The sequence below is a fragment of the Mastomys coucha genome, unplaced genomic scaffold (assembly GCF_008632895.1).
Source record: "Mastomys coucha isolate ucsf_1 unplaced genomic scaffold, UCSF_Mcou_1 pScaffold23, whole genome shotgun sequence".
NCBI lineage: Eukaryota > Metazoa > Chordata > Mammalia > Rodentia > Muridae > Mastomys > Mastomys coucha.
Genome location: NW_022196906.1, coordinates 14,867,070 through 14,882,344, shown reverse-complemented (window position 1 = coordinate 14,882,344; position 15,275 = coordinate 14,867,070). Strand labels below are relative to the sequence as shown.

General features: G+C 48.7%; 1 protein-coding gene across 1 annotated transcript in view; it reads left to right on the top strand.

The window, feature by feature from the left end:
• The first annotated feature begins 2,476 nt into the window (after positions 1 to 2,476).
• Olfm2 (olfactomedin 2) overlaps positions 2,477 to 15,275 on the top strand; it is a 78,965-nt gene continuing 66,166 nt past the window's right edge. Inside the window, exon 1 of the mRNA XM_031343154.1 lies at positions 2,477 to 2,664. Within this exon, the coding sequence (XP_031199014.1) occupies positions 2,596 to 2,664 (69 nt within the window). The 5' untranslated portion in view covers positions 2,477 to 2,595. The remainder of the gene's footprint in view (positions 2,665 to 15,275) is intronic.

The following is a 15,275-nucleotide window of genomic DNA, read 5'->3' as shown; positions in this document are numbered from 1 at the left end:
GCCCAGTTTTCATGTGGATGCTTAGAACTTGAACTCAGGTCCTCCTGTTTTCATGAGAAATGCTCCTATCCACTGAGCCATCTCCCCTGCCCAGAAAATCTGTTTGGCTAAGGTCACTTGGTGAGGTATGGCACCAGGACTGCTGCCTTCTACATCTTCCTCTTTGCCTGTACAGGACTACCAGCAGTGTGCTCACTGGCACCCATTACAATCTGCTGCATAAGGCCTTCTTCTCCATCTGTTTTGTGGGTTTTTGTGCGGTGCATGTGTGATGTATATGTTCATAAGTGCGTGCGTGTGTGTGTGTGTGTGTGTGTGTGTGTGTATGTGTGCATGTGCATGTGTGCATGTGCATGTGTGCATGTGCGTGTCAGAGATCTACCTCTAGTATGTGTTCTTCAATCATTCTCCCCCTTATAGTGTGTGATGCATGAACAAGTTAAGCATACGGGTTCGTGTGCACAGGCATGCATGCAGACACCGGAGCAGGACATTGGGTTCTTCCTCTACCTCTGACTGTCTGATTGCCTGAGACAAGGTCCCACTGACCCCAACATTCTGACTTTCAGCTAGGCCGGCTGCCAGTGAGCGCTCAGGATCTGCTTGCTTGCCTCTGTTCCCCAATGCTTATACCCATCTCCTGAGCCTCCACCTCCCTCTGTCTTTTATGGCCAGTTTCCCTGTAATCCAACTACATCCCTCTTCCTACCTCAACGTCCACCCCCACCCCACCCCATCCCCACAAAGAGAAAGAAGGAAAGGAAGGAAGGAAGGAAGGGAGGGAGGAAGATGCCATTGAGAGCTTCCTGAGGGGAAGATGAGTGGGGACACTCCAGGCTAGTAGGAGCAGCAGACAAAGACTGCAGAGTCTCCAGAAGAAGGCAGGACGGGATGCTATTCATATGCAAATGAGGCGTGAGGCTTGGCTAATATTTTGATTCTCTTGAGAATCCAGCCTGTCGTTTGGCACCATTAAAACAGAAGAGAGATGAGATTGGGGGAGGGAGAGCTTCCACCATGAGGACCTGTGGGAAATGGGTGACCTGAGGAAGGGGACATGGGATGCCCCTTTATTGAAGGATGGGTCACCCACCTGCTCATCCCACAAGTTTGCCTCCTTCTCCTTTGCTCATCCCACCGTTTTGAGTCTCTTCTGCTCATCCCCCACTCCCATCTCTCTCTCTTTTTTTCTTGCACATTTGTAAAAATTTATTTTTCCATGTACATGCATATGTGCATGTAGGTCAGGGGACAACTTCCATGTGGGTCCTGGGAATTGAACTCATGTCACCAGGGTTAGCAGCAAGCACTGTTACACACTGAGCCATCTCAATGGCCCCTCCTTATGTTGTTTGTTTGGTTTTGAGACAGGGTCTCAAGTAGTTCCGGTTGGCCTCAAATTTGTTGAGAATGTCCTCAAACTCATTAATTTTTATTTTTTAGAGGGTCTCCCTTTATACTGCAAATCTGTGGGTTGCAGCTTTGGGTCCTAAGACCATCTGAACACACACATATTTACATTACAATTCATGACAGTAGAAAAATTAGTTATGAAGTAGCAACAGAATAATTTTATGGTTGGGGGTCACCACAGCATGAGGAACTGGATTAAAGTGCTGCAGCGTTAGGAAGGTTGAGAACCACTGTTTTATAGCTTTGTCTAATTTGGCACTGGCTATGTAGAACTTGCTGGTTTTGAACTCACAGAGATCCCTTAGTGCTGGGATTGAAGGTGTGTGCCACCACACCCAGATGACCCCGGACTCTAGATCTTACTGCCTTTACCTCCCAACTCCCAAGACCTGGGATATCAGGTGTGTACTACCACGACTGGGCTGTGTGTGTGTGTGTGTGTGTGTGTGTGTGTGTGTGTGTGTGTCTGTGTCTGTGTGTGTTGAAATAGAGTCTTATTCTGCAGTCTTGGCTGGATGGATCCCATTATACAGTCCAGGCCAGCCTCAAACTTCCAATCCCCTTTCCTCTGTTTCCTTAGTAGGGGTAACAGGTGTGCACCGCCCCATGACTCCCGGTGACCATCTCTACCCGAACTTCCCTCCTGATATTCACCACTTCCCCAATTTCTAATTTTCCAGTCTGTGCCTCAGTTTCTCTGTTGATTCCTCAGTCTCTTTTCATACTAGCCTCCTATTTGGTCCCCACCTCCCCGCCCCCGCTCCCTGCCCATCCCTCTTCGGCTCCATCTTTACCGTGGGAAAATCCTAGGAGGGTGAAATTGATAAGCACGTGACAGTCTTCCTCCCCCCCCCCCCATCTCATGACCTTTCACACCTAGGTTTATGGGGATGGCTAGTGGGGGGCTTCCGGGTCTGGTTCCTGCCCCTCTTGCTCACCCGTGTCAGCTCCCCACCTGCTGGCAGGGGCCCCACTCTACGGGGCTTGTCGCCCAGAGCCGGGCTGGGGGCGGGGCTGGGGGCGGAGCCCGCGACAAAGGCTGGGCACGGGGCGGGGGTGGGGTGGAATCCCGGCCGCGGGCGAGGCGGGGAGGAGGCGCTCGGGTCGCCCGGGCGGGCGGGCGGGGTCGCGCCTGGCGGCGGGTCCCCATTACCCAGGCGCCTGTCGGGCGGGGGGCGCGTCATGTGGCCGCTCACGGTCCCGCGGCTGTCGCTGCTGCTGTGGCTGCTCTGCCCAGGCCTCGCCGGACAGGTAGGGGCCCCGCGGGCAGGTACGGGCGCTGGGGAGCCCTGGAAGGGACACGGGCTCAGAGGGGTCCCGCGAACAAGAGCTTTGGTGTCCATCAGCCTCCCCTTCCAACAGCTGCAGGATGGCGAGGGGCATATGGGGAAGGTCGCAGCAAAGAAGGGGTTGGAACATCCACCCTTGTTTGGGGAAACCCTGGGGACACTCAATGCAACCTTAATGTGGGGAGATCTGGGAAGACACTCGTTTTGGGGTTCCAGCCCCCCTCGATGATCCACAGCTTACATCCCACCATCTAGCTGTGAGATTGGGGAGGGAAACTTCAGGGGGGCTTTGGGGTGTTGCCTGTCACTTGCCCATCATGGGGCCAGGGTGTTTAGCTTCTAAAGCTCCCCACATCCATTGCCTGCACCCCTATAGTGGGGAAGGGGGCGGGACTCACGTGTGAATGACTGACAGGAATGTGCACCAGGTGCTTGCAGCTCCTGAGTGCCAGGGAAACGTGTGTCTTTGTGTTGTGGCTGGGTGTGACCCAGGGGAGTTTGTGTGTGTGTATGTGTGTTCAAATGTTAGTGAATTGGGGTGTGACTGGGAGAGGGTGTGTATACGTGTGGGAGAGTGTGTGAGTGACAGTGGGGGCAGGGTGACCCGAAGACCAGTGTGATGACAGATAGGAGTTGTGGGTCTGTCTATGACTGGCTGTGTGACCCGGCATGAGGACCCGTGAACCTCTGTGGTGTGTTTGCCTGGCTCCCGTTACATGTCAATAACGGGGTGTGACAATTGTCCTCATGGCTGTGCCCAGATGCCTGGGTTGTCCAAAACTCGAGTGACAGTCAGGTGTGTGGCCATGTGAGGGCACTCTGTGCCTTTGGTTGAATACATCACTCTAAAACGGGGTGTTCAGGGTGACAGGCTGTGTGTGCAAATGTGACATCCAGGCTCTGTGTGTATTGGCTCTATGCATACCCCATTCCTGGTCTGGTAGATGCAGGTGGCTCCCTGTGGTGCCCCATCTTTTGGGTAAGTTATGCAAAATGTGGAGGGTCCAAGCTATCTTCTACTATTGAGAAACCTCATTCCTCCTCCATCTTGGGGAATACCCCCAAGATCTCATGTGGAGGAGTTAGGAAGCCGCTATCAATAAGACAGTAACATCATAGCAAACATTGTAGCTAATGGGAAGGTTGTATTACAAACACAGCAGGAGCTAAGGTGCTTAATTCTCTGGGTGTCCTATCTACGGTAGGGGTGTCATGGTTACCCTCATTTAAGAGATAGGGAAACTGAGGCACAGAAAAATTGGGTCACTTGCTTAAGCCCAGACAGCCCAGGAGTAGCATAGACAATATAGAACCCAGGCAGATCTCTCCTGAACCTACACACTTAGCATTTGTAAAATAGTCCACTCCAGTGTCTACGTTGCCTGGGTCGACGTGACTAGGTGGGGTTTCTAGGTAAAAACTCACTATAATAAGGGTCTGGACACCTCTCCTTTTCTGATTAAGATAAGAGGGTAATCAGCCGTAGATACACCCCACTCTCGAGTGCTGGCAGAGACGGGTTCGTGTTGGATTTCTACAAGGAGAGGTTGTGCTTGGCTCATCTCAGCACACACACACAGGGTGGGGAAGGTACAGCCGGTTGCACACAGTGAGCCCTCAGTATGCAAGCCCAAAGGAACTAGGCACAGCACGTGTGAAGGAGACAAAAAGAGAGAAACATACACCTGAAAAATGTCTGGCAAAAAAAATGACCCAGGAGGGAAAGCGACTTTAGTTTCTGAGGGCAATTGAGTCACCCTTAGGTTTCCAGTCCCAAGGCCAGTTTGCAGAGAAACCCCAGAAATGGAGGGAGGGGGCTTGGGGAGGGGCTGATTGAGGATGGACTACTTGGAAAGCAAGGGAGGAGCCACATGCCCGTGTGCAGGGGCTGAAGCGGGGAAATCGGGGAAATCTGAGTCCCGACTCTTGGGAGGCAGCAGTCACTGGCTGCACTGCTTCAGGTGGCCACTAGGGGGCACTACGTGATGCTGGAAAAAAATAGTGATTAACCATGGTCAGCCTCCACTGGGGAAGGAGAGGAGGAGGGCAAAAGAGGACAGGGAGGAGAAGAGAGAGGGGCGGGGTTCTGAGGGAAGCGGCCCTGCCCCTCTCATTTTTCTGTCTAGTCCCAGACACCTCTCCCCAGTCCCAACAGAACCCTTTCTGGGAAATCATCTCCTCAGCCATTCAATCACCAGATTTGATGAAGCAGTGAGGCCCAGCCCTCCTGGAGCTGACCTTCAGGTGTAGCAGACAGATGAAACTGCAAAAAAGTATATATCAGCTCCGAGAGCTGAATCCGTATATAATCCTGTGCAAATAGGAAAAACAAAATCACAAGTAGAAGCTAGTCATGGTGGCCCACACCTGTAACCCAGTGTGTATGTGGGGATGGGGGGTGAAGGGGCGGGATCAGAAATTCAAGGTCATTCTCCATCACATTGTGAGTTCAAGGCCACCCCTCCCCAATAAAGGAGATTAAAGAGTGGAAATGGGGTGGGAATCTGGAGCAGTGGCTCAGAGGTCAGGAGGGCCTGGTGTTTGTTCTAGTTTGTTCTCTGTGCTGGGCTACAGAACTGACGAGGAGGAAAGGGCTGTTTGGCTCACACTTCAGGTGTTGGTCCATCATTGATGGGGCTCAGGCAAGCACTCATGCAGGCACCGCTGAGGACACTCTTTGCTGGCTTACACTCAGCCAGCTTTCTTTTCTTTCTTTCTTTTCTTTTTTTTTTTTTTTTTTTTTTTTTTTTTTTTTTTTTTTTGGTTTTTCGAGACAGGGTTTCTCTGTGTAGCCCTGGCTGTCCTGGAACTCACTCTGTAGACCAGGCTGGACTCGAACTCAGAAATCCTCCTGCCTCTGCCTCCCAAGTGCTGGGATTAAAGGTGTGCGCCACCACCGCCCGGCTCAGCCAGCTTTCTTATACAGTCCTGGCCCACCTGCCTACACATGGTGTTGCCCACACTGGGCTAGGCCTTCCTACATCAGTAGAGACCGCCTCTCACAGGCAAGGCCAGTCCCTCAGCTGAGGGTGCCTGTTCTCAAATTGACAAAAAATAACCAGGACATTGTTCTTGCAGAGGACTGGAGCCCACACAGAGCAGATAACAACCATCAGTAAATTCAGCTCAAGGGGATCTAACCCACTCCCCCAGCCTCCACACACAAACAGGCTCACACACACAAACTGAAAAATAAAGGTAAATCTTTTTTGTGATTGTTGCTGTCTTAGTCAAGACAGGGTTTCTCTGGGTAGCTCTGGCTGTCCTGGAACTCTGTAGAGCAGGCTGGCCTTGAACCCACAGACATCTGCCTGTTTCAGGGACAACAGGTGTGTACTCCACAACTACTTAGCTTTATCTTAGTCTTCTCTAGGCTTGGGGCCAATGCTTTAGGAGCCCCTGCAGGATGGGAATGACTACTTTGATTTAACAAGATGCCCCAGGGCCGTTGCAATTTCCACTTCATTCTCTCCACCTGGATACTGTTCCCTAGGAACATTTATTTCAATGCCCCTCACTGAACACATAGCCAGTCAAAGTAAGTCATAAACAAATGACAGTGGAGGCAGGGATTCCTGGGGACTATGAGGGCTGGTGTGGTCCAAGAGGTGTCTCTAAGGAGTGGAATTAGAAGCAACATAAGGAAGAAGTGAGAGAAGAAGGCTTTCAGGTGAAGGGCAGTCAAGGCTGGAGGAACACCCAGCATGTGCAAAAGCCTGAGGATCACAGAGCCCTGTGAGGCTGCGGACCCAGAGGGGTGAGGAAAAGATGAATTTGGGGCTGGATGAGATCAAAGAAGCCCAGCAAGGTAGAAGCGCTAGGAGCTTGTGAATGCGAGTGGTTGGGGATCTGAGGCTGAGGAGGAATTTACACCTGTCAGAGGCATCTTCCCACCTGGCTAAATATGCCTCTCAGTCTAGATCCTGGCCACTACATGGTTCTGTGCAAGCGTGTATGAATATGTGTATGTCTGTGTACGTGTCATCATGTACATATGTGTGTGTGCATGTATGTGTGTGTGTGCTGTCATGTATGTATGTGTACATGTGGAGGCCAGAAGTCAACCTGGGTGTCATCCTCAATTGTCCTCTTCCTTGTTTTAAAAATGTTTTTGAAATTTTAATTTACTATGTCTTAGTTATTTTGTGGTGGAAGGTACACAGCCAATGCCTCTGAGCCATCTCTCCAGCCCTCAATTTAAGATTTTTTGGTGGCTGTTGGTATTTTGTTTGTTTGTTGTTTTTCAAAACAAAGTTTCTCTGTAAAGCCCTGGCTGTCCTCTGTAGACCAGGCTGGCCTGAGACGCAGAGATCATCCTGCCTCTGCCTCCTGAGTGCTAGGACTAAAGGTGTGTGCCACCACACCCAGCTCAACTACCCTTTTCTGTGGAAAATGCCTTTTCATATGCCCTTCCCCCTTAGCTTTGAGACCCTCTCTCACAGAAACAGAGCTCACACTCTCATGGACCCAGAGCTCACACTCTTACAGACCTAGAGCTCACACTCTCACACGACCCAGAGTTCATACTCTCATGGACCTAGAGCTCACACTCTCATGGACCCAGAGTTCACACTCTTACAGACCCAGAGCTCACACTCTCATGGACCCAGAGTTCACACTCTTACAGATTCAGAGCTCACACTCTCACAGGACCCAGAGTTCACACTCTTATGGACCTAGAGCTTATACTCTCATTGGACCTAGAGATCACACTCACTGGATCCAAAGTTCACACTCTCACAGGACCCAGAGCTCACACTCATGAGACCCAGAGTTCACATTATCACTGGACCCAGAGCTCACACTCTCACAGGACCCAGAGCTCACACTCTCACTGGACCTAGAGCTAAAACTATCACCTACCCAGAGTTCATACTCTCACGGACCCAGAGTTCACACTCTTGGAGACCCAGAGTTCACACTCACTGGACCCAGAGCTCACACTATCACTAGACCCAGAGTTCACATTCTCATGGACCGAGAGTTCCCACTTACTGGATTCAGAGTTCACACTCTTACAGACCCAGAGTTCACACACTCTCACAGGACCTAGAGTTCACACTCTCACAGACCCAGAGCTTACACTTTCACGGACTCAGAGCTCATACTTACTGCACCCAGAGTTTACACTCTCACAGACTCAGAGTTCAAATTCTCACTGGATCCAGAGTTCACACTCTCACAGGACCCAGAGCTCACACTACCACTGGACCCAGAGCTCACACTCTCACAGACCCAGAGCTCACACTCACTGGACCCAGAGCTCACACTCTCACAGACCCAGAGCTCACACTCTCACAGACCCAGAGCTCACACTCTCACAGACCCAGAGCTCACACTCACAGGATCCAGAATTCACACTCTCACGGGACCCAGAGCCCACACTTTGGCTGGCTGCCAGTGAGCTCCAGGAGACCTCCTGTCTCTGTCCTTACAGTCTTGGATTACAGGTGTGTGCAGCTGTGCTTGGTGTTTATGTAGGTGCTGGGATCTGGATTCTGGTTCCCAGCTGTGCTTGGTGTTTGTGTAGGTGCTGGGATCTGGATTCTGGTTCCCATGCTTGTACCACAAATTCCACCCCCAACACACACACACACTGAGCCAGCTCTCTGGCTCAAGTGCATGATTCTTGAGTGGCTTAGCGCTGCAGGGACCCTGACAGTCTTAAGTGTGCCATCTCCCCGTTGAGAATGTGTCCTTTCCCCAACACCTGAAAGTCCTCCCTGAAGTCTAACTTTTACTAAATTTTGTTTTTGTTGAGACAAAGTTTCACGTTGATTAGGATGGACCCACTACGTAGCCAAGGATGGCCTTGCACACTTGATCCTTCGCTTTTACCTCTCAAGTGCTGGGGCAACAGGTGTGCACCCCACACCCACTTTAGCTTTATCTTGGTCTTATCTGGGCTTAGGGCCAATGCTTTAGGGGTCCCCACAGGATGGGAAAGACTAGTTTGATTTAGTTATATGCTCCAGGGTCTTGGCACTTTCCACTCCCTTCCATTTACCTGGATATTGTTCCCCTCAGAACCTTTATTTCAATACCCCTTCCTCTTTTTCTCTGCTTAAGTCGATTTCTCTCAGAAGGCTGCTGTGATCAGCCATCTAAAAGCATTTGCTCAAGACAGTTGAGAAATGAGACACACATGCAGGCTGCAACATCACTGATGTAGCCATCACTGTAGCCAGACTGAGGACTGAGGGGTTCTGAGTAACCAGAGGGAAGGCTCAGGTAGAGTGGAAACCCTGCACAAAGTGAAGTTCCCTCCCCAGGCAGGACAGTGAGCAAAGGGAGGGTGCTCTCCCACACCACTAAGAAGAGTGTACAATTGGAAACTCAAGGATCGAGCTGATTGAGGGCTGAAGGTGTGTAACTAGTTGATGAAGATGCTTGCCCATTTTATATGAAGCTCTGAGTTCTAATCCTCAGTACCACACAGAACCAACTATGGTGTCAAATGCCTATAATTCGACAGGACCAGGACTTCAAGGTCAACCTCTACTACAGAAGTTTTCATTCTGCATGTTGAGAACCCTGGGGTCATGTAGCAGATATTCTGCATCAGGTATATACTGTACAGTTCATAACAGTGGCAAATTACAGCTATGACGTAGCAACAAAATAATTTTATGGTTGGGGTCACCAAAGATGAGGAACTGTATTAAAAGGTCTAAGCATTAGGAAGGTTGAGAGCCAGTGCTCTATTTTATAACATAGTGTTTGAGACTAGCTTTGGCTACATGAGACACCCCCTCCACCCGAAGCTCTAAAAACAAAACAAATCAAGCTGATGTATATAGCTCACCATCCAAAGCCTTAGATTCCATCCCCAGCACCACACAATCCAGGTGTGGCGGTGCATACCCAGAATCCCAACTCTCAGAAGAAAGACAGTGGCAGACGATTGCCTCTAATTTGGGGCCAGCCTAGGTTACAAAATGAGACCCTGTCACAACGAAACAAAATGTATGATTCCTGTAGTTCTGGACTTTTCCACAGAATATTTTCTATTGTTAACTGAAACTTCAGAAAGCAAACCACTGGAGAAGTGGGAACCCCTGTGCCAAGGGAAGTGCCTGAGATCATGGGTGTCAAGCCAAGGCTGAAATTCTACGGAAGGGTGCTGCTACTTAGAGCCGAGCTGAACTTCCTCATATTTTCCAAGGTGTTAACATCCCTCGCTTGACTGGGGGCGGGAAATCAAGACAAACTGCGTGAGGAGCCTCCTGGGGCTGGGCCCAAAACTGAGGAGCTGGGGCGACACCTAGTGGTGGAGTGAGGTTTGTGCAGGACGTGAGAGGTGTGTGTGCTTTTGTTTATACAAGCATTTGTGAGTGTGTGTGCCAGCCTGGGCATACATTTAACAGACATACCGTAGTTGGGGCTCCTCAGAAGCACTTCACTTGGTTTTGTTGTTGTTACTGTTTGTTTGGTTTTGGTTTTCCAAGACAAGGTTTCTCTGTGTAGCCCTAGCTGTCTAGGAATTCACTCTAGACCAGGCTGGCCCTAAACTCACAGAGATCTGTCTGCCTTAGACTCCCTAGTGCTAGGATTAAAGGTGGGCGCCACTACCATCTGCTTTTATTTTGTTTTTAAATTTTAATCACATTCGTTTATTTGGGAAGGGGAGAGAGAGTTCTTAGCCTGGTGAGCATGTCAAGGTCAGAAGACAACGTCGGGGAGTCAGTTCTCTCTTTCACTGTTTGGATCTCGGGTCTTCAGGTTTGGCGCCACGCTGCTTCAGTCTCTGAATCTCCTTCTCACCTGTTGTGTACAGGACTGGGTACGGTCACCCTAGGGGTGACAGATTATGTTCTCACATAATCCGCACTAAGCAGCAGGGTTGCAGCAGCTCTGAGACGCTTAGTGCATCTGTGCCCCAGGCCAATCTAAGAGGAAGCAGGAAACATCCGAGTGTAGCTAAGAGATTGGATGAGGTGGGTTTGGAAAGCTATTCACCTTAAACCCCGGAGTCTCCCGCTCCTCCTCCATTGCCACCCCCTTGTATATGTGTGTATATGTCAGCATGTATGTGGCTGCGCGTGCTCTTGATAGGCCAGAGGTTGGCATCTGTGGTCTTCCTAGGTTGCTTTCTATTTTATGTTGCGGCATGAACTTGGAGCATCCTGATTCAGTTAGTCTAGCAAGACAGCTTTCTCTGAAGTTGCTATTCCCACCGTGAGTGCTGAGTGCTGGAGTCCCATGCAGCCTAAACCCACCTGACAGTTACATGGGCTTTGAATCACAAGTCAGATCTTCATGCTCCATGTGACAAGCACTTTGCCCACCGAACCATTTCATTTATTTGCCTTAGTGTGAGCGTGTGTCTGATTCTGGAGGCCAGAGGACAGCTTGCAGGAGTCAGTTCTCTCCTTTTACCATATGGGTCCCAGGGCTCAAACTCAGGTCACCAGTCTTAGCAGCAATTGCCTTTACCTGCTAAGCCATCTTGCCAGCCCCTTTACATACAGTTCTAATGATATGCACTACTGGGTGCTAAGTCCTACTTTGAAGACAGAATTATAAAATGTACCTGCACAAAAATAAAGAAAGCCACCGGGCGGTGGTGGCATGTGCCTTTAATCCCAGCACTTGGGAGGCAGAGGGAGGAGGATTTCTGAGTTCAAGGCCAGCCTGGACTACAGAGTGAGTTCCAGGACAGCCAGGGCTACACAGAGAAACCCTGTCTCAAAAAACCAATAAAGAAAGAAAGAAAGAAAGAAAGAAAGAAAGAAAGAAAGAAAGAAAGAAAGGAAGGAAGGAAGCCAAAAGTAAAGTCAGTCGAGGCCATGGAGAGGAAGCCCGGAGATCCCAAATTATCCTCAAGAAGAACACAGTAAAACTGGAGAGATGGCTCTAGAGTTAAGAGCACTCCAGAGTTAACTGCCCTTCCAGAGGACCTGGGTTCAAGCCCCAGCACCCATGTAGCAGCTTACAACTGTCTGTAATTCTAAAGGATCTGACATCCTTGTATAGACATACATGTAGGCAAAACACCAATTCACGTGAACTAAAAATAAATAAATCGGGGCTGGCGAGATGGCTCAGCGGGTAAGAGCACTGACTGCTCTTCTGAAGGTCCTGAGTTCGGATCCCAGCAACCACATGGTGGCTCACAACCACCTGTAATGAGATCTGACACCCTCTTCTGGTGTGTCTGAAGATAGCTACAGTGAATTATGTGAGTGTGAGTGGCGCGGAGCGAGCGGGCCGTCCTGAGTTCAATTCCCAGCAGCCACATGATGGCTCATGGCCATCTGTACAGCGACAGTGTAGTCATACACATAAAATAAATAAATCTTTTAAAAAATAAATCATTTTTAATATAAAAAGAAAGAAAGAGGGGGCTAGAGAGATGGCTCATCGTTTAAGAGCACCACTGGCTGCTCTTCCAGAGGTCCTGAGTTCAATTCCCAGCAAGCCACCTCTCACAGCTATCTGTAGTGTGATCTGATGCCCTCTTCTGGACTGCAGGTGTACATATAGATAGAACACTCATATACATAAAATAAATACATAAATCAAAATTTTAAAATGAAATAAATAAACAAAAGAAAAACAGTAACACACACAAAGATGGATACTTTTTCCCCCCTGTGTCTCTGGTTATTTCAGTGTGACACACTGGTGACAGGGAGAGATGAGAGACACAGCTTGCTTTGGAGTGACTGAGAGTCAACAAGTCCAAGAGACAGATGCAAGCTGGGCACAGTGGCACATGCTGGCCATCTTAGCTCTCTGAAGGCTGAGGCACAAACTTGAAAGTTGAAGTTTGTCACGGACAACTTAACAAGCCTTTGTTTTAAACTAAAGGAAAGGAAGCTAGGGGTGTGGCTTAGCTGTAGAGCCCCTGCCTAGAATCCCCAGGGAAAGGGATTGGGGACAAGACTTTAGTGCCACACAAGCACAGTATGCAGAGTATCTAAGTTTGTTAAGCCGACATGAACCGGAAGTACATGGCTTCTGGGAATGGGAACTCGGGTTGGGTGTGGATGGGAGGTGAGGTCAGAGATGAATGTGGGAAGGATGGTTCTGATCTCACTACAAAGACCTTGAGTTCTAAGTTAAGGATTTCAGAATTTATTGAGTTGTTAGTAAGTAGTCACAGGCTAGGAGAGATAACTCAGTGGCTAAGAGCACCGGCTGCTCTTCTATAGAACCCAGGTTTGGTTACCAGCACTCAAATGACAGTTAACAACCACCGTAACTACACCAGCACTCAAATGACAGTTAACAACCACCGTAACTACAGTTTCAGAGAAACAGATGCCCTTTTCTCACCACGACAGGCACCAGGCAAAACACACATAAACTAAATCACACACACACACACACAGAGAGAAAGAGAGAGAGAGAGAGAGAGAGAGAGAGAGAGAGAGAGAGAGAGAGAGAAACGATTATAATGATGAAGGACCATTATGATGAGTTCAAGGCTATAACAAGACCCTGTCTCAAAATCAAAACAAATGAAGCTCAGCTGGTTGTGGAGACAGCTCTATGGTCGAGCGCTGGCCTAACACACACAAAGCCCTGTTCCAATCCCAGCACCACAGAAACTGTGCGTGGTGGAGCACTCCCATGATGCCAGCCCTGGGGAGGAGAATCAGGAGTTCAAGGTCTTATTTGGCTGTATATCAATTTTGAGGCTGTCCCGAGCTATGTGAGACAATGTTTTAAAAGAGCAACAAAATGAACAAACAAACAAAAAGCGCAGAGGTGTCAAAACTTGATTCTAAGAACACAAAAAGCTCATAAGCCCAGCAAAACCTGGTTTGACTCCAGCTGGGAACTTGCACATGTCTCACTCAATATTGAGACTACAGAAACCTCTACAAGTTGGCTTTGGAGATAAATAAATCTTAAGGAGTAGATGCATTTGCCCATGGAGTCTAGGAATCGTGGGACTGAGAGATGGTTCAGTAATTAAGGTTCTGTTCCTCTTTTGGGGAACCCAAGTTTGGTTTCTAGAACCCACATGGGGCAGCTCACAGCTACTTATAATTACAGCCCCAGGGTACTTACTCCCTTCTGGTCTTTGTGGGCATTATATTCACATGTGTGCATATGAATATGCAGATATACATACATAAATAAATAAAAATAAATAAAAGAGACAGGCATGGTGGCTCACACCTTTAATCCCAGAACTCACAGGAAGATCTCTGTGAGTTCAAGGCCAGCCCAGCCTACAAAGCAAGTTCCAGGACAGTTACACAGAGAAAACCTGTCTCAAAACAAACAAACAAACAGACAGACAGACAATAAACAAACAGACAACAAACAAATAAATAAAAGAATGTATGAATTGTGACAATCTACTATGTATGACCAGAAGTGGGGTTGCTGAGTTGTGTGGGTAATCCTGCTGAAGTTTTCCAATGTTGAAGAAGTTTCTGTCAAGAGTGGGTACAATGGCTCATGATCCCAGTATTCAAGAGATGGAGGTAAATAGGTCTCTGTGAACTGAAGGCTAGCCTGGTCTACATAACAAGTTCCAAAACAGCCAGTGCTACATAGAACCAGAACTCAAAAAACCAAAGACCAAGACGGAAAAAAATCTGTTTGCTGTAAGATGGCCTCTGACCCTCACACCCATACTGTGGTGTGCATTGAATAAATAAGTAGATAGATAGATAGATAGATAGATAGATAGATAGATAGATAGATACAATTTCTGGCAAATTAACCCTTCTACCAGGTAGACTCCAGCCACCTCACATCCTTTGGGTTCCTGGTGTGGTCTTGGTTTTTTTCCTTTCAGATATTGTGATAGCCACAAACTAGGTTCTCCTTGAGAGGCTAAGGGCCACTCTTGTGACTCATAATGTTAAGTACCTGTTATTGGCATGTAGCTATCCCACACATACTAAATGTCTGGCCTTGTGGTTGTGTGCGTGTGTTTAAAGGCCTGTGGGTACACCTGTGCATGGGGGTGCCCCTATGTGTGTGTGTATGTGTGCACTTGTATATGTGTGCATGTGTGTATGTGCATGCAGAAGCCAGAGGCTGGATATCTTCCACGATTGTTCTCCACCCTATACATTGAAGTAGGGTGTCTCATTTGAACAGAGTTGTCCTACCCTGGTAGAAGGGTTAATTTGGTCCAGAGATCCCCATGCACAGAAGTAGGCTAGCCAACAAGCCCATTGCTCAGTGTTCACACTTGTGTAGCAGGCACTTTACTCCATGAGCATTTTCTCAGTCACTCCTCTCCATTGAGAGAGAGAGAGAGAGAGAGAGAGATGCACCGAGGCTCATACAATTTAGTGTGACCTTGAACTTTCTGATCCTTCTGCATCTGTCTCCAGAGCACTGGGATGACAGGTGTGAACTATCACACCAAGCTTGAGGGGTACTCTGTGTGTGTGTGTGTGTGTGTGTGTGTGTGAAACCCAGAGCTTCACACTAGGAAAGCTTTCTACCCTCTTTTCACTTGTTATTTTGAGGCAGGTTCTCATTCTTGCTCTTCCTCTCTCAGCCTCCCAAGCAGCTGAAGTTACAGATCTCTCCCTCTCTCTCTGCCCCCTGCCTCTCCCCACTCGCTTTCTCTCTCTCTCTCTCTCTCTCTCTCTC